Source organism: Neomonachus schauinslandi, chromosome 14 (assembly GCF_002201575.2).
Source record: "Neomonachus schauinslandi chromosome 14, ASM220157v2, whole genome shotgun sequence".
In the NCBI taxonomy this organism is placed as follows: domain Eukaryota; kingdom Metazoa; phylum Chordata; class Mammalia; order Carnivora; family Phocidae; genus Neomonachus; species Neomonachus schauinslandi.
In genome coordinates this window covers 85,732,924-85,752,568 of record NC_058416.1, presented here as the reverse complement: position 1 = coordinate 85,752,568, position 19,645 = coordinate 85,732,924, and the positions used below count along the sequence as shown (strand labels likewise).

Sequence of the window (19,645 nt, the reverse complement as noted above, 5' to 3'; positions counted from 1 at the left end):
AACTTAGATACATATTTACTAGAATTACATTAAAAATATTGACACTATTCTTATTTGTATATGAAGATATAGGATATAAGTAGTTGTTTATCTTGTGGAGGGAGCAAAGTATTTTTTTTTAAAAGATTTTATTTATTTATTTGACAGAGAGAGACATAGTGAAAGAGGGAACACAAGCAGGGGGAGTGGGAGAAGGAGAAGCAGGCTCCCCGCTGAGCAGGGAGCCCGATGTGGGGCTCGATCCCAGGACCCTGGGATCATGACCTGAGCTGAAGGCAGACGCTTAACGAATGAGCCACCCAGGCGCCCCGGGAGCAAAGTATTTTTGCATTTAGTTTCCTTCATATGGGGTGCAAAAGATCAATAGTCTCCACAAGTTATACAGTGACTGGTAAAGAAAAGGTTTATTAATTCAAGACATGAATTCTTTATGGGATAATCATACTGCTATGAAGCACCTTAGTTGTTATTTGCTGGTTAACATTTGACAAGTTATAATATATCAGTTGTACAATTTTAAAACTGTAATAAATATGATTAGTTAATAGTAGACTCCAAGCTTCCCTTTGTTCTTAAAAAAGGTTGGATGATCCACTATGATCCACTAAGAAACATCTAAATGGGAAGAAACACAGAAGCATTTTTATTAGTGTCATTTAGTTTTTTCAATAGAAAACGGTCTGATAAACTATAAAACTGAAGACTTAACTGTATTGCTAAACATCCACATATAAAATTATTTGGCATTTAGACAGATAGGACTAGAGAAAAACAGATACATTTTAAGGGCCACAAATTTGTCTCCTGAATCAATAATCTCCCTTTTAAAAAAAGTAATCTTACGCCATTGAACACAACAGACTGGAAGTGAACAAGGGAAGTTATTAATGAAAGTTAACAAAATGTAGGCTTATTTTAACATGCTTGATCCGGACCAAAGGAGGGGGAAAAAAAACCCACAATAATTTAATTAGGTTTACTAACCTACCAAAACATGATCAAAGTAAAAAATTTTAGGGGTGCCTGGCTGGCTCAGTTAGTGGAGCATTCCCATTGAGAAAAACATTATTTCTATACAGAAATGCTCTCTTGCTCTCTCTGACAAATAAATAAAATTTTTTAAAAAATAAGATTTTTTTTTTTTAAAGATTTTATTTATTTATTTGAGAGAGAGAGAATGAGAGACAGAGAGCATGAGAGGGAGGAGGGTCAGAGGGAGAAGCAGACTCCCTGCCGAGCAGGGAGCCCGATGCGGGACTCGATCCCGGGACTCCAGGATCATGACCTGAGCCGAAGGCAGCCGCTTAACCAACTGAGCCACCCAGGCGCCCAGATTTTTTTTAAATAAAGATTTTATTTATTTATTTGTCAGAGAGAGACACAGCGAGAGAGCACAAGCAAGGGGAGCAGCAGAGGGAGAGGGAGAAGCAGACGCCTCACTGAGCAGGGAGCCCGATGCGGGGCTCGATCCCAGGACCCTGGGATCATGACCTGAGCCAGAGGCAGATGCCTAACTGACTGTGCCACCCAGGTGCCCCCCCCAAAATATAATCTTAAAAAAAAAATAGAAGTAAAAAATTTTACCTTATATTTAAGTTAAGGATAGGAGTAAGAATAATTTATATGCATATTTTACACATGAAAACATTTGGAAGGATGTATACTAAAATCCTATTAACAGTGATCCTATTTCTGGGTAGCGAGATTTCAAGAGATGAGGGATTGTTTTGTTTTTGGCTCTTACAAAAATTTTTTCTTTTTTTAAAAAAGACTTTATTTATTTATTTGTCAGAGAAAGAGAGCACAAGCAGTGGGAATGGCAGGCAGAGGGAGAAGCAGACTCCCCGCTAAGAAAGAACCCCGAGGCAGGACTCGATCCCAGGACCCTGGGATCACACCTAAGCTGAAGGCAGATGCTTCACCGACTGAGCCACCCAGGTGTCCCTCAAAAATTTTTTTTTCTATAGTGAACATATGTTTTTGGTAATTAAAAAGGAGAAGAATTAAAAGCAATTAATGCCCAAGCACAACATTAACCAATGCTTTTTGAAATTTAGCTTTTCATTTGCTTCAATATGAAAAATAAGACTTTATGAGGAATTGTAATGCTGGAAAGCACCCAAGAGACCATGTGGTCCAGATCCAAAAACTAGACCCCGCATAGGCTCAGCGACTGGCCCGAGGCCACACTGCCCAGAGAGTAGAGTCATGGCCTCTTGATTTCTTGTCTATGACCCCCTTATACAGAAAGCAAAATACAAAAATATACACAGTTACACATAAAAATACATTTATCTCCACAATACCAGAACAAGTTGGTTCAAGGTCAAGACCCTAAATATAAATGGTGTCAGGCTAGAACCCAAGTCACAGTGGGCCGGCTTTACCTTCAGGATTCCACAGGGAATCTGGCGCTACAGGTTTCCCACAATGCTTTGCATATTCAGTTATAAAGACTGAAGCCTCATCCAAACTACGGAATTGGAAAGAAAAAGAGCATCATGAGGAAATTCTCGGGACGGGGGGGGTGATAAGTATGTTCGCTATCCTGACTGTGGTGATGGCTTCGCAGGGGGATATATATGTCAAGATTTATCAAACTGCATACTTGAAATATGTGTAGCCTATATGTATATATATTGATTATATCTCAAAAAATAATGTTTATAAAGGACAATGTGTAGCTCTGGTTGGATCACAAGTGGTAAATAAGCAGAAGGAAATGCATGGCATGGTAACGAGAAAGGGACGCATCCCAAGTGGCCACCACAGTTAGACTAGATGTGGGGATGGCCCAGGAAAGACTTGCATCCTGACCGGGCTGCCCTTCCTTAGTACCAGCCATTTCTCCCTTCTCCTTTTCACTTTCCAAATTCATTCCCAACCCTAACCCAAGAAGCTGATTTCCAAACTTGTGGGTGCAGGAAAATTAGACAATCAAGCTTAGCAAAAATTATATTACATAAAAGCCCCCAATTCTCTGAGCAAGTGTCTAAGGAATAAAGCTGTAACTCAGGTTGTAAAGCAGGACTGTGAGGGGCGCCTCGGTGGCTCAGTTGTTAAGCGTCTGCCTTCGGCTCAGGTCATGGTCCCAGGGTCCTGGGATCACAACACAAGCCGAAGGCAGACGCTTAACGACAGAGCCACCCAGGCACCCCCAAAATAAAGGTAAATTTTAAGGAAATTCTACAGTAAGGTGTTTTTGTTTGTTAATTAACTTACCTTAATTCACTTGCCAGATAGTTTACCAGGTCAGTGATGTTGTTGGTATTCATCATGTGCAATTTCAACACTTGAAAGTATTTTGTCTTCACTAAAATCCCAAACTCCTTCTTACTTATGATATTATTCAGAATTAGATTTCTAATCTATAGAATAACAGGTATCGTTATATTAATGTGTGAAATTCCAAGGCCTTATTCAATACCCAAAAGTTTCTTACAATCACAAGTTAAATTAGCATTGTGTTGTGACTAAGCCTCTTTTTTAATGAAGTGGGGAAGGGGAGATGTTTTGGCCCATTTTAGCAACAGATTAAATCAATAAGAAGTAATTGCTGTTAAGCACTTTGGAACTTTTTATGAGGAAGATCTGCTTACAACAACAAGCATTTAAGGCTATAAATTTTCCACTGAGTACAGTAGCATATAAGAGAGAGGGGTCTCTGCCTTTTAAAAAATTTACTAAAGTTTTAATAAAAGCAAAACAATTTTACATATTGCCAAACGGATAGTAGTTTTCAGCTTAATTTTGATTTGGGGAAAATTATTACCTCTGAGATCAAATTTTTCATAGCGAAAAGGAAATGAACTTTGCCTCTTACTTGATGTGAAAATCCTGCCAACTGGCCAGTATTCATATGCTCTTCTAATTGCTGTAAAATGATCTGAGGATTGCATGAGCCCAGAAAATTCTAGAGAAAAAAAAAAAATCAAAAACACAGTTAATGGAAAAGTGCTATTACTACTAATTTCTGTTAAATCTAAAAGGTTTTCATTCTTAAATTTGGAATATTTAAGGATTTCTATTATAGGAAAAAAACCACCTCTATCATGTAACAAAAAATTATGGAAATAAGGAAGAAGACATTTTACAAATACCTATTGTAACAGCAAGAGCTGTTTAACAAGCATTTTGTCATTCTAAGTGCCAAAAGGAATCTATTTAAATAATAAAATTTTGAAAAGCATCAATGGATGAGTTTATGAATAGTAAAAAAAAAAACCAGGGGCGCCTGGGTGGCTCAGTCGGTTAAGCGACTGCCTTCGGCTCTGGTCATGATCCTGGAGTCCTGGGATCGAGTCCTGCATCGGGCTCCCTGCTCGGCGGGAAGCCTGCTTCTCCCTCTCCCACTCCCCCCTCTCATGCTCTCTCTCTCTATCTCATTCTCTCTCTCAAATAAATAAATAAAATCTTAAAAAAAGCACAAAAAACAAAAACCCAAAGTCAAAGACAAGCACAGATGGCTGTGAAAAAATGCAATGAGGGGCGCCTGGGTGGCTCAGTTGGTTAAGCGACTGCCTTCGGCTCAGGTCATGATCCCAGCGTCCTGGGATCGAGTCCCACATCGGGCTCCCTGCTCTGCGGGAAGCCTGCTTCTCCCTCTCACACTCCCCTTGCTTGTGTTCCCTCTCTCGCTGTGTCTCTCTCTGTCAAATAAATAAATAAAAAATCTTAAAAAAAAAAAAAAAAAGAAAAAAAAGAAAAAATGCAATGAATAGACCAAATGACAGATAAAAAAATACGCGTGTTCTTTTATATAGATCTCTATCTACTGGCTTATCTACCTTTGGGGAAATCCCGCAAAACATTCCCAAGTGCTTTGTTCTCTTTGTTCTGTACTGTAAAGGGAATGAGTTATTTTTTAAAAGTTCTGTCCTCAAAATGCTCCTGGCTCCCTTGTCAGACACCCACACACAAAACCCTCTCTCTTAACTCCCACATGCAATCACTAAGTCATGCTGCTCCCTCCAGTTCACTCTCACTGCCACCACCCTGATACAGGGACAAGTGCCCTCCAGCCTCTCCCGCCCATCCACAGGCTCCAGTGTGATCCACGTCCAGTCAAGTGCAACAGCTTCCCACTCTTCCCTTCTTGCCTCCTCTCTCCTCTGATCAAACCCATGGACTGTTCCTTCTGAAACAGGGCCTGAGCATTTCACTTTCCTCTTCCAGGAAAACTGATGTTCCCCCACCTCCACCAGATAAAGAACAAGGTCCAAATCCCTCTTTTTTTTTTTTTTTTAAAGATTTTATTTATTTATTTGACAGAGAGAGAGAGACACACACAGCGAGAGAGGGAACACAAGCAGGGGGAGTGGGAGAGGGAGAAGCAGGCTCCCCACTGGGCAGGGAGCCCGACATGGAGCTCAATCCCAGGACCCTGGGATCATGACCTGAGCCAAAGGCAGACGCTTAAATGACTGAGGCACCCAGGCGCCTGGTCCAAATCCCTCTTAAGGCATCTCTCAGATAGACCCTGACCTACCTTTCAGGTTTACCTCCTGCTAAACCTGCATACAAACCACCCCCCACTCAGACTGATGTACTCATGCTTTGCAGGTATGGTAAAAAGAAAATGCAACCCTTCTGCAGGGGACATGCAGTATGGGACCTTCTGTTTTGGCAGCCCCAGAGGAATAATTTGCGAAGATACCTTAATTTGCTGATGTCTTTTTTCCGAGTGGGGCATAAGCATTAGACAGGCCAGTGCAAAAGCCGGAAGCTCTAACTGGACATACTGCCTGGCTACTCCAACCATGTCGAGATCATCTGAAACTGGACATCTTCGAGAGAACACATGGATTTGTTAATATTAATTAAATTAAATTAATTTGCTACCTGACTGTGGTTTCAATGACTTTAAGCATTAAAATGCTGGGGCATAACATACACTTAGGAATGAGTAGCTCGAGTCTTTCATGGCATTCTTCGTGGAATAAAATAACCTACCTATTGGAACACAGAGTACTTCTTGCTGCTGTGATTATGTCTGAAAGCCCACACATGCCTAAAGACACATTCTCAGAAGACTCAAAACCTCCAAGACAGCACTGCATGATTTAGGGTAGTCGTAAAAGTACTCTGTACATACATTAAAACTAATTATGGAGAACGCTTACTGACTATCCGTTTACTAGCTGCACTGCATGTGGAAAGTAGACATTGTAAAAATATGAGAGACAGTTTACCTTAAAAACAAGAGGTGTGCTTAACTTCCCAAGAAAAAGGAATTACTTGAAAGACAGGTTTATTAGAAAAGAATTTTATAAGCAATATATATGACTTTTTTGGGGTAGGAAAACAAGTATTTTACTTACTCTAGAACAGCGACGAGACTCTCACAACAATCTGATAACTGACTGGGGCTCAGAGGACAAGACGCTGAAAATAAACAACAATAATGTACACACACACACAGGTATAGAGCTATAAAATGCTACTGTCAGTGTTTCAGGGGAGAGAAAAATACCTGAAAATAGGGGTATCTGAACCACACGCTGCCAAGCTTTGCTGAAGTAGGGAACCTGGGGAGATAAGCACATTATGGGATTCATGCCTGGGGTATCATGAACTCTCTTGGTTTTGCAATCACAGAACTATATGCTTAGAGCTTATGTTCTGAATGCTAAGACCAAAATCATAAATTGGTATCTTCCTGTTTGAGATGGTTAGATTTTAGGATAATTTTCTTTCCTTCCCTCCCTCTTTTCCTCCCTCCCTCCCTCCCTTCCTTTCTTTTTCTTTCTCTCTTTCTCTCTCTCTTTCCTTCCTTCTTTCTTAATTTCTTTCTTTTTCAAAGTAAACTCTACACCCAACATGGGGCTCAAACTCATGACCCTGAGATCAAGAGTTGCATGCTGGGGGCGCCTGGGTGGCTCAGTCGGTTAAGCGTCTGCCTTCGGCTCAGGTCATGATCCCAGGGTCCTGGGATTGAGTCCCACATCGGGCTCTCTGCTCCTTGGGAGCCTGCTTCTCCCTCTGCCTCTCTCTCTCTCTGTCTCTCATGAATAAATAAATAAAATCTTTAAAAAAAAAAAAAAAAAGAGTTGCATGCTGTACTGACTGAGCCAGCCAGGCACCCTTGGATAATTTTCTTCATAACTGTATAGTTCAGGATCATATTATACAACCTTGGCTGATACATTATTGTTTCATTTGGGGGGAAAAAAGCGTCAGAATCCAACTCAGAAAAAAAACTTATACTGTTGTGTGCCAGACATTGTGTAAGAGCCACAGGAAAGGGGCAAGCAGACAAGAGAAAGGATTTCATTTTTGTTGGTTTGTTTTTAAAGATTTTATTTATTTATTTGACAGCGAGAGGGATAGGAAGAGCAGGAACACAAGCAGGGGGAGTGGGAGAGGGAGAAGCAGGCTTCCCCCTGATGCAGGGCTCAACCCCAGGACCCCGGGATCATGACCTGAGCCGAAGGCAGTCACTTAACCGAATGAGCCTCCCAGGCGCCCCTCTCGGAGCCATTTTAACGGGACATCAGTTCTATCTGAGGAGCTGGTTGTACATTAGGTACAATGTAATGTACCTGGTAGCCACAAGGCCATCAAGTGTAAATATTGAATTCTTTTTGTTGTTGTTGTTGCTAAAGATTTATTTATTTGAGAGAGAGAGCGCAGGTACAGTGTACATGAGTGGGGGAGAGGCAGAGGGAGAGAGAGAATCTCAAGCAGACTCCCTGCTGAGTGCAGAGTGTGCCATGAGGCTCGATCCCAGGACCCTGAGATCAAGACCTGAGCCGAAATCAAGTCAACACTTAACTGAGCTATCCGGGTGCCCCGAAGGATTAAATTCTATAAAATTTACTTCAGGAAACTACATACCTGCCATAAAGAATGGATACTAGAGATGGCGGTTAAAACTTTCCTTAGATAAGGAATCTGGGAGGAAAAAAAATACAGTTGAGAAAATCACCACAATGGAAAACTTCAACATGAAATACCAGATTCTTAAATTTCCAAAAGAAGTATCAGTAAAATATATCTACCATGAGAACAACCAGGGAAGTTCACTTACTACATCACAAATACCAGAAAAGGTCAGGGAAGCTTCCATTTGTTTCCAGCGAAATTTGTGTCATTTTTGAGTTAGCACTTCCTCTAGCCCAGGACCAAGTTAAGTTTGGCACGAACCCAAAGAGAGTGAATGTTTGCAGCGTACATCTGCTCAGTCACAAGGATCCGTGCAGAATGCTTAAGAGTTGCTGTGCAAGCTTTCACACAGACTGCAGTCCAGGGCACGGGGTCTTACCATATTGAAGCCAAGAAGCTTCTGCAAGAGTCCATTCCAAAGCTGCAGGTCATAGATTTTGTACTCCAAACAAAGTTCAGTCACCAATCTGACTGCCTGAAGCAGAAAATAAATTAAAAAAATAATAATAATCATACTGCTTCAAGATACCAGGGAATCAAACCACCTGTGGAGAAGGTAGTGTGGCTACACACAAAATATGCTTATAATCTAGGTGTGTCTATTGCCTAGTTTCAGTGAAGGCCCCTATCTCTCTAATGAAAGAAAAAAAGAGACTAAGATTATTCTTTTTCTTTCTTGCTGGCCTGGATTCAAACGGCATCTTGGACTTTCCCTGCTGCCTTCTTTCTACCCAAAAGCAGTTTGCCTGTTGGCCCTGTAACCTTCTCACCCTAGGCTCCAACTGCCTCAGAGACTGAATTCCCACAGCAATGAGAAGAGGAGCAATACCCCCCCGGCACAGGGTCAGTCTCTTCTCCCTATCTGGATGCGGACACACAGGCCATGGGAAGGGACTACAGAAGTGTCCTCTTGGTGGTGGGGATCAAGCCCTAGGCGTTGAAGGACAGACGTAAGGGGACCCTCCAAGTTGCATGTCACCTGGCAGGATAGGGAAGTAGAAATGGTCTCAGAGCAGTAGACTTGTTCAGGAATGAAGAGTGTCTCTGGTTTCAGGCATTTGAGTGAGTACGCGCATCAGAGAAGATGGCGGACCCACCCTCAGACAGCTCCAAGTACATACCATGGATTCATGGCTGTGGTTTTTCCATAGACCCTTAATCATTCCTTCTTTAGGACTGTTGCAAAATAATTCATATGTGATGGGGATATTCAAAGTCTCAAATGACGCCAGAAAAGTTATACATTTCAAGTAAGATCTGGAAAACAGAGGCACTGATGGGAATCATTCTTACAGACCACATTTACATTTAAGATAAAAGCCACCATAGGGCAATATTAGGTCTGTTTGTTTTTAAATGTCTATTTTTTAGGCTTCTAAATATATTCACTGAATATAACAGTAGAAAGAAATCAATGTGAACAAGATCAAGAAAACACTCAGTTCCTAAATGCCTCAAAAAACTAGGGAAACAAGATGTTCTCAGAGGCCTATGTCCCTTTGCCAAAATGGCGAGGACATTCAAGGGAGCAGAACTAGGTTTACACGGCTATTCTAACGCACTCTTACAAACTAAGGGGCTTAATGTACACTTCCAAAGAACCAATCTGTTTCCTATTCCTTTTCTTTTCTTTTTAAAGTAAGCTCTACACCCAACTTGGGGCTTGAACGCATGACCCCAAAATCAAGAGTTCCATGCTCTACTGACCGAGCCAGCCAGGAGCCCCATGTTTCCCATTTCTTAACACAATGAAAAAAAATTCTACTTACTTCACTTCTTCTATGGGTTTTTTGAAGAGAGATTCTATAGTTTCTTTGTCGGCCAAATACAGGAGACACTGAAGAGCTCGTGCTCTGTGGGCAAAAGTTAACTGGCGCACACCCAGGGTCTGTAAAACCAAAGCAGATCTGCAGAGACGCATGCACGCTGTGGCTGCCTACATGAGTTTCAGCTTAGAAACCTCATTTTTTTTTTTTTGCCGTTAGGGAACCAGTGGTTCTCAAAGTGTGGTTCATGGACCCCTGGCAAGCCTCCCTCAGACTCTTTGAAGTGGGAAAGGGTCAAAACTACTTTCACAATGATTCCAGATGTTCTTTGCCTTGACACTGCACTGATACTCGCCCCGGTGGGTAAAACTGCTGGGGCCAGTCAGGGTAGGAACAGCTAGCCACTGCCATGGCGTTCTTCACTGCTGAGCAAAGGTGACTTCCACTTACCAAGGTTCTTGGTGGAGCAGTAAAAATTAATTTTATGAAACCTCAACTCTTGAATACATTAACGAGTTCACACCTGAATACATATTCATTAATTAAAATGTATTCGTCAATGTTCTGGGTGACCAAATGGGAAGCACATGTAGAGCATACTGCAGATGGATGGTTTTTCAGGGAAAAGCACGTATATGAGCTGCGAGCTGAACTGGGCACTTTTCACGGAACGCCATTTTTATCTGAAGCAATGACTATCAGATAAACTAATATGCAAGGAAAGATAAAAGGGATGTTCTCCCCCTCTTGCTGTCGAGGACAGAGAACCAGCATCTCAAATTTCCCCTCTTTTCTCCTTCTATCCAAGACCCATTTGCCTCCTGGCTCTACCACCCTTTCTCTCCCTCCGTTCAACTGCCTCAGAATAGTTCCACAGGCAAAAGCCTGAAGGCCAAAGAGGTGGTGTTGCCTTTAGGGAAAAGGGAAAGTTTAGTGTAGCTAAAGTTTAGTGGGGAGGGAGGGAGCATGACTAGAGGGTGCAGCCCATCCTGCAGGGCCCCTGGTAGTAGGAATGTTGCCTAACTAGGGAGTTAATAACTATGAATGCAGATAACCGTGGGAACTGTCAATAGGTTCAGTTTGCCAAACAGGATGTTGTGGAAGCCAGCACTAAATGGGGCTTGCAGATACTACAATCCTGATTATGAAGTAAGATATGCACTACTTTGAATAAGTGAACATTATCTTAATCATCTGTTAATGATATCAAGCATGGTAAAATATGCAGGAAAAAAATGCTAAGCTGAGATGCAAAGATGAGTTTTGACTCTGTGTCTAGGGCTTACAGTTGTAGCTGATGTTGCAAACACGAACAGCATTCTTGAACTGTAATCAATTGGACGAGACTGAAGGAGATACAGGACTCTGGGAAAAAATATTTTAAATTACATTTAGATTTTAATTTAGTGATAGATTACCCAAACAACAGACCTGTTTTACAGTCCTTAGAAAAAGTCACTAGGCATCCCAAACATGGGCCTGAAGGGTTATGGGTCAAACGCATTTTTGCTTTTCCCTTTAATGGATGCTTAATCTTTTCTTGAGTTCTAATCATAGCTAAAGATAATAAAAAATAATAAATGCTAATCGCCTCTCGGCCTTTTGGCTAAGGTCAAGTGTAATAATAAATGCTAGGCCTCAGTCTTCTCATCTATCAGCTAGTCAATCTGACAATTTAAATTCTATTTAAGGGGCGCCTGGGTGGCTCAGTCATTAAGTGTCTGCCTTAGGCTCAGGTCATGATCCCGGGGTCCTGGGATTGAGCCCCGCATTGGGCTCCCTGCTCAGCAAGGAGCCTGCTTCTCCTTCTCCCTCTGCTGCTCCCCTGCTTGTGTTCTCTCTCGCTGTCAAATAAATAAATAAAATACTTTTTAAAAATAAATAAATTCTATTTAAGAAATTAATACAAACTATAGCTACAAAGTACATTGGATACATGGAAAATTCTGTTTTAATTCACAGGACCTGTTAAGTGTTCAACCTCTAGACTCAGGCCTGACGGCCCCCTCCAGAGGAGAGTAAGATGGACATGGTGGGCGGGGTACAAGGGAGGGAGAGGATGGAACTTTCAGTGGGAAAAGGCAGGAAGTTACAAAATTGGCATGAAGTATCCCTTTGAGATCTCCTTAGGATCACTTCTTGGCCTTTTGGCTAAGATAAAGTGAGATCTCCTTAGGATTTTCATTTTTTCTTCTCTCTCTTTGAATTGTTTCCCTCTAAGACTTTCCATTGTGACTGATTCAGTTGGACGTTGCAGGATGAATCTACCTCTTGCTTAGACAAAGGTGCCCCTGTGTTTGAACGACTAAGCAGGACAAGGTGGGGTCCACAGGAAAGGAGGGACCGGAGGGGGCGGTAAGCCAGCTCTGGCCAAACCAGGAGAAATTCTTCTCTTGGGTTTGCCGTTCCCTATCCTCTCTCACTATCAGATCTCCAAGGCTGATGCAGGGCTTCACAAGTTACTTGACCTACTTTTGGTCTAGAGCAGGAATGGCAAAAAGCTGGCATGCATGTCACCACTCCCTCTCCCATGCCTGTGCCAAGCATCATTAATGGATTACCACATCTTTTTTGATCTGGGCCCAGACACAGTTGGCAAGCCATGACCAATCAGATTTAGCACATTAGATGAAACCAATGTGCCTTCCTAGGTCTCAGTCTTAGGTTAGAAGGGGAAAGGAATCCTGGTCGCCCATATGGGAATCAGCCCAGCTTACCAGGGTGAGAGAATACATAGGGGTCTGGGGCCAGAGTCCTAGCAAAGAGAGTCCTCCTTTGCTTGAGGTGCTTTCTTTGCTAAAGGTATTCTAGGAACCCTCAACATTAGTAGGGACTCACTGAGGGTTCAGAAATTCTGGATCTTGGTTGTTTCTTATTTATTCCACTGGAGACAGTTGTACATACTCATGGCCATATATCAACGGAATGATTCTGCTCAGAGTCTCAGAGACTCTGACCCAAGTTACATGAACAAAGTCTTTTCAAAACCAACCTCTGGCAGATTTACTGTAAGATTCTTACTGGGCAATAAGATAAAGGCACAAGTAAGTAAAGAAAGAGTACCTTCGTAGTGCTTCATCTTCTTGAAGTTCAAATAATTCTGACGGTTTCTTTGAAAAAGTGAAAAAAGTAAAATAAAAAAACTACAAAGTTTGCTGACTATATAAGCTAATATAATCAGATGAAAAACCCAATATACAGAATTATGTTTACATAGAAGAAATCAGAGTAAAACCCATCACTTTATGAAAAGATTTTTCCTTTAAAACACGGTTTCCTCACATTTATTCAGTCAGTAAATATTTACTGAGCACTTACTATGTGCCAGGCACAATTCCAGGCACAAGGGTGGCCTGAGTGAATAAAACAAATGTTCCTGTCCTCCTGGTGCTCACAGTCATTGGATAATTTTTAAAAGGAAAGGACTCCATGGATTTTAAAGAGTCGTTCAGTAATTCGGTATATCCAGGGACTTACAAAGCCACGTGCAAGGTGCTAGATACAGACACAGTTTCTGGCCTCAAGATGCTGTCATTCAGGTCTCCAAATTTACGTAAAAGTTCAAACATGCTGGTTTCTGAGTCAACCAGATTCTACGTGGCCTAGCTATGCTTCTAACCATGTCCAATAAAGCACAGTCCTTGCTCTTCATAAACACTTAATAAATAAAGAAATACTTGTTACAATGAATACCAAGGGATATAAAAACTAATTAAAAATCTAATGTCATTTCAGTTATAGTATTTGTTTATAAATAGGTTTTTTTCGAGCATATCTGCCTAGTTGGATAGAGGAAGTCTCTCTGGTTGAGTTCTGCCTGAAAACGCAGAAGCAGCACAGAAAATTCTGCATTTGGAATGCCGAACCCCAGCATAAATTTAGATGTTAATGACACTATTTCTAAGAAACTGACACTATGTGCCTCCTGATGTGATACACTAAAAAGAACACATCACTTATACGGTGTTCTTGCCAAAAAGACACAACCTGAATCTAATCATGAGAAACATCGTGAGACCGAGACATTTTGTAAACCAACTGGCTGGCGCCCTTTAAAAACATCAATATCCCATCACAGTCAAAACAGACTGGAGTAAAAATCATCCGTAGATACTAAATCGGGTTATATGTGCAGTGGGGAAAGGAGTTTGAAGAGGAGCAAGTTATTAAATTGTCTCCAAATACCTCCCCTAATAGTTACAAAAAGAAATACAGTATAACTATGTTAATAGGGACACTGACAACATCGTAACCAAGTTATTTAAATTCACATCACCTATTAGGGCAAATAGATAGAGGCCTCCGTATGTCATACCCTGAGAAGGACATGACATCACTTAGGCAGGATTCTAGCCCAAACTGCATCATTTGAATCTTATCATGAGGAAATATCAGATGAACACAAACTGAGAGGCAGCTTATAAAATAACTGGTCTGTACTCTTCAAAAATATCAGTGTCATAAAAGACAAGGAAAAGCCATGGAGCTGTTTTAGATTAAAAGAGACTAGAGACACAACAAATACATGCAATGCATCGTCCTAGACTACATCCTGGTCCCAGAGAAGGAGTGGGGAGGGGAAATTGCTATTAAAGAGCATTATTGGGGCAATTCATTATATTGTAACATGGATCATAGATTTGAGCCTATGTTTGTGGTATATTAATAGTGTATCAATTTTCAATTATCTAATTTTGATAATGATAGTATGGTTAAGTAAGAGAAAAGCCTTGTTCTCAGGAAATACAAACTTGTTAAGGGGTAAAGGGGCATGCATAGGCAATTCATTCTCAGAAGGTCCAGAGAAATATTATAAATATATATATATATATATTATAGGGTGAAACAAATATGGCAGAATGTTAAACATTGATGGAACTGGGTGAAGGGTGTACAGGAATTCTTTTCAACTATTGCAACTTTTCCGTATATTTAAAATGATCTCGGGCGCCTGGGTGGCTCAGTCGTTAAGCGTCTGCCTTCAGCTCAGGTCATGATCCCAGGGTCCTGGGATCGAGCCCCACATCGGGCTCCCTGCTCTGTGGGAAGCCTGCTTCTCCCTCTCCCACTCCCTCTGCTTGTGTTCCTTCTCTCGCTGTGTGTCTCTCTGTCAAATAAATAAAATCTTTAAAAATAAATAAATAAATAAATAAAAATAAAAATAAAATGATCTCAACTAAAAAGTTAAATCACATGACCCTAAGAACAGGCCACTTCTTTTACACAAGAGTTAATCTAGAATCACCAAAAGGTAAAATAGTTGCAAAACAATATTTAAATGAAAAGAAAAAGGAAAAAACCTCATTAAAACTCATCAGATAACAGAAGGTATTAAAAGGAGCCAACGTTCCTTGTTCTAAGAGTCTGAGCCACTCATTAGAAGGTTCTGTCAGTGCGGGACAACAGAAAGAACAACAGATGCTCCCGGAGAATGGACTCACCTCCCCAGGCTTTGTGGGCGGGCATAGCCACTTCTCCAACAACATGTCCCAGACCTTCTCCAAATTAATTTCATTAACTTCAGCAATTTCTTTGGCAGCTGTGTGAATATCTAAGATATTCAAGATAAAGAATTAAAAAAAAAAGAAGAAGAAAAACCCAAGCTTTCAATGCAAGATAACTGGGAATCAAAATGATAGTTCTCCTTGAGCAGAAAGATGAGCGGCGTCTTGTCCTCACCGGGATAGTCTTTGCTGGACGAGTTCTGAATTCGCTGACTGATGCTCGGGTGTTCGTACAGACTGACAAGGAGATGTGCAGGTTTTCCTATGACTCTCAGATACTCTGCCAAGTTCAGCTTGTGGGCTATGAGCACGGCTTCAGTGCCTGACCGCCGATACTGGATATGAAGCTTCTTCAACAAAGCCTCTGCTTTTTCACGTGTTTCATCCTTTAAAAAAAAAAAAAAATCACAAGCGAAAGGAAAATGTTAATCTCTAAACCTCAGTGAGGCAAAGAATTCATCCTTATCAATCAAGGTCCTTCCCTGCCTTAGTTACAACCTTACAGAGCTACACAAACCCTAATCTTTCTCCATTTTAGGCATTCAACCCTCCAAGACGCCCGTCCCCGGGGCGGGATGGGAAGGTTCACCAGGGGAGCACGAGTTAAGTGAAAAGAGAGAGGAAGGAGCCTTCCACCAAGCAGTTCAGACACACCTGAGATGGGATATTCTGCAGCCATCTCTCAGCTAGATACAGGCAGAATTTCAGGCTGGACATCTTGAAGGAACCTGAAAAGACAAAGAGATTTATAAGCAAATTTAATCAAGACAAATGTATTTGAGTCAAATTAAAAAGGTTATTTTTTTAAAATGAGAATACATACTCAGAGTAAAAAAAATAATTTAAACAGAAGGACACACACCTTTTAACCCAAATGGAATAAGATCATACATGTAGTACATACAGTTCACTGTTTTCACTATACAGATTCCTTGGCTATCTTTCCAAGTCAACTACATAGTATTCCATTCTATGAATATGCTCTATTTTTTTTTTTAAAGATTTTATTTATTTATTTGACAGAGAGAGAGACAGACAGTGAGAGCAGGAACACAAGCGGGGGAGTGGGAGAGGGAGAAGCAGGCTTCCCATGGAGCAGGGAGCCTGATGTGGGGCTCGATCCCAGGACCCTGGGATCACGACCTGAGCCGAAGGCAGACGCTTAACGACTGAGCCACCCAGGAGCCCCTATGCTCTATTTTTTTAAACAAGTTCCTGACAAATGAATATTTAAAAAAAATAGTTATTTTCAATTTCTGTTACAACTAAAAACATGGCAGTGTGTGCCTGTGATTGTGTGCTTGTTTGGTTATGTAAGAACATGCAACGATTCATTACTAGAAGTCTGAGTGGATATTAGGAAGCATCAATTTCTATCCCTACCAACAAGGTGGAGAGCGCCCACATCCCCGCACCCTGATAAGCTACAGGGAACCTTGCTGACTTCACTGGAGCCTTTTCAACATTCAGCAAATTTTAACAATGTCAGCAATGCACCAAGTGAAGACAGAGGGCACACATAACATTTTTAACTACCATCGATAGTTTTAAATGCCTCTCCTTAAAGATAGAGAAGTCCATTTTTTTTTTTTTTTTTAACTGCAAGTTCAAAACAACAAGCCAACCATTTTGAGCCCATTTAGAGGAAGAATCCGTACCTTCTGGGATATCCTGGGCAAGACTGATTCCAATAGCCACAGCCCACTCTGGGTTAACTATAGACAGTAAGTAGGATTCAATGGTTTGAGTGATCTTAGTTATTTCCTTGTTAATCAGCACTGAGGATTTAGCTTGTGTTAACTTCAGGAGCTTCGGCTTCAATTTTTTTTCAAAAACATGCTTGGCTGTAGACACATACAGAGTGTCCAAAGAGAACTTCAAAGAGAGGAAAAGAAAAGTTAAGGCTGATTTATATGCGCACCTTTAAGGGTTTACCTGAAAGCAGCACAAAATCCTTCTACACAGGGTCTAAGCTAACTAGAGGGTATAAAGATACGTCTTATAAAGTCTCAACCCATTACCTTCATTAATTTAGAAATTAAGAGCAGTGTTGGGAAAGATTCTTCACTGAGTTCTGTAGCTAAAAAGGAAACAAGAAGAATATGATTTGCTTAAGAAAAAAAAAATTGGCTATTCAGTAATATTCAAAAGTTAAGGAACATACAGAGAATTTTCCAGAAGTTCTGTGCTGTGCCAAAGAATATTAGGTGAAAAGGCAGTCTAGTTTGGGCGGCTGATGGCAAACTTATCACATGCTCCAACATATACTGATATTCTAGGTCCACTGGAGGAGATATTCTTCTGTATGATTTCAAATGTTTCAGAAGACTCAATGCCTAAAAAAAAAAAATACATATATATATAATATATATATACACACATATATGTGTAAATGTAATTTCCCGTGAGATTAAAACAATCCTGTTTCTGAATTGTCTAACTTGATAGCATCACGGATTTCCATTCCTGAGAAGGTCTTGTTTTCATAAAGATACACCAAAAGCTTTTGTAGTTTTACCTCTTAAGTTATCCTTCTAAACCAAAACCATAATTTATACAATGATTAAAGAAATTATGTGCAGAGAAACTAATGGAACCTTGTTGTTGGTGGGATGTTTATGAGTTTGACAGTTCCTCATGCCCTGTTTGAACAGTCTGAGATATCTCAAAAATACCCTATTTCAATTTAAATACATAGGCAGTAGATCTAAAATTAATCCTCTATATCCCTTACATTTCTTGAGCTTATATCTGATATTTTTGGGGCTTGTAAAACCTTTTGAATCAACCCATTGTCTTTTAATTTTTAAACTCCAATTTAAAAAGAAATAAAAGCTACTATGACCAAAATTTAGAAAAGACTAAAAAGTTACTGAAAGCACTAGAATTGAGTCAGTTCTACCTACTAATATAGAAAGTGGAATCTAACTCTGGGTCCCACATGCTATTTTTTTTTCCCTTCTTCTGAATCACAAAAATTTTGTTTTAATTCTTTCAAATCAGTACTTTAGTGACTTCATGCTCTTGGACTAATTTAAATTGCTTTAGTAAAGCAAGAACGGGATTAAGATAAATAATAAAACACAGAGAGCATGAGAAGTCTTTTTACTTCTGTATCCCTTTCAAAGAAGAGGACAGGAATAAAATAGAAAGCATAAAGGATAGTCCAGAAAGATACTATGTGACTGCAATTCTGTAAATGATCCAAAAAGAAGCATAAAGATAATTTTTAAATGTATAATAGTTATACCTGATTAATATTAATGTTGGTTATCTTTTCATCGGCTCTTTCTATAACTTTTAGGATGACTTCAATCATTTCATAGTCATAGGGATCCAACTGTATAAAAGTAAAAATATATCAAAACTTAAGAAGATGGTCAGGCCAGGAGATGGTTTTATTCAATTATGGTAATCGACACAGATTACAAATATAAAATCTCACTGTACTATGGTGTTAGATTAGATTATTCTTTTAAAAATGAACTGAAATGGGGGCACCTGGGTGGTTCAGTCGGTTAAGTGTCCAATTCTTGACTTCAGCTCAGATCATGATCCTCAGGGTCATGAGATCGAGCCCTGAGCCCTGTGTCTGGCTCCATGGTGGGCGTGGGGCCTGCTTAAGATTCTTTTTCACCCTCTGCCCTTGCCCCCCTACCCCTGCTTAGGTGCTCTCTCCCTCAAAAACAAACAAACAAAAAAACCCTGACATGTTCGTACCTCAAAATTAGCTCTTTATTAGTTCTATCAGGATAAACAAATGTTCTTTAAAAAGTTTCCAAAGTGACTTTAAAAAAAGAACGCTGTTCCTAGGGTACTAAAAATCTAGAAATAATATATATATCAAAATTTCATAATTTTGTAAATTGTTTTTATTTTTTAAATTTTATAAAAAAGATTTTATTTATTTTTTGTCAGAGAGAGAGAGCATAAGCAGGGGGAACGGCAGGCAGAGGGAGAAGCAGGCTCCCTGCTGAGCAAGGAGCCCAACACGGGACTCGATTCCAGGACCCTGGGATCGTGACCTGAGTCAAAGGCAGACACTTAGAGGCGCCCAGGTGGCTTAGTCGTTGAGCGCCTGCCTTAGGCTAGGGTCATGATCCCAGGGTCCTGGGATCGAGCTCTGCATCGGGCTCCCCGCTCTGTGGGAAGCCTGATTCTGCCTCTCCCACTCCCCCTGCTTGTGTTCCCTCTCTCGCTGTGTCTCTGTCAAATAAATAAATAAATCTTTTAAAAAAAAGGCAGACACTTAACTGACTGAGCCACCAAGGCATCCTTGTAAGATGTTTTAATTAGAATTCTATGTCTTTTTTTTTTTTAAGATTTTATTTATTTATTTGACAGAGAGAGACACATTGAGAGAGGAAACACAAGCAGGGGGAATGGGAGAGGGAGAAGCAGGCTTCCCACTGAGCAGGGAGCCCGATGCGGGGCTCGATCCCAGGACCCTGGGATCATGACCTGAGCCGAAGGCAGACACTTAACAACTGA

At 40.6% G+C, this 19,645-nt stretch overlaps 1 protein-coding gene across 2 annotated transcripts in view; it reads right to left on the bottom strand.

The window, feature by feature from the left end:
• Positions 1-571: 571 nt before the first annotated feature.
• KNTC1 (kinetochore associated 1) overlaps positions 572-19,645 on the bottom strand; it is a 70,717-nt gene continuing 51,643 nt past the window's right edge. Inside the window, exons 44-63 of one of the 2 annotated variants that reach the window (XM_021698706.1) lie at positions 18,405-18,494; positions 17,319-17,490; positions 17,176-17,234; positions 16,813-17,029; positions 15,809-15,882; positions 15,330-15,540; positions 15,092-15,201; positions 12,714-12,760; positions 10,937-11,015; positions 9,654-9,772; positions 9,006-9,141; positions 8,264-8,359; positions 7,837-7,893; positions 6,473-6,527; positions 6,321-6,384; positions 5,657-5,786; positions 3,824-3,913; positions 3,223-3,368; positions 2,388-2,473; positions 572-615 (exon numbers count right to left, since the gene is read on the bottom strand). In XM_021698706.1, coding sequence (XP_021554381.1) covers positions 605-615; positions 2,388-2,473; positions 3,223-3,368; positions 3,824-3,913; positions 5,657-5,786; positions 6,321-6,384; positions 6,473-6,527; positions 7,837-7,893; positions 8,264-8,359; positions 9,006-9,141; positions 9,654-9,772; positions 10,937-11,015; positions 12,714-12,760; positions 15,092-15,201; positions 15,330-15,540; positions 15,809-15,882; positions 16,813-17,029; positions 17,176-17,234; positions 17,319-17,490; positions 18,405-18,494 — 2,049 coding nt within the window. In that variant the 3' untranslated portion in view covers positions 572-604. Of the gene's footprint in view, positions 616-2,331; positions 2,474-3,222; positions 3,369-3,823; positions 3,914-5,656; positions 5,787-6,320; positions 6,385-6,472; positions 6,528-7,836; positions 7,894-8,263; positions 8,360-9,005; positions 9,142-9,653; positions 9,773-10,936; positions 11,016-12,713; positions 12,761-15,091; positions 15,202-15,329; positions 15,541-15,808; positions 15,883-16,812; positions 17,030-17,175; positions 17,235-17,318; positions 17,491-18,404; positions 18,495-19,645 lie in introns of those variants that run through there. The other variant, XM_021698705.1, reaches the window with a different exon arrangement.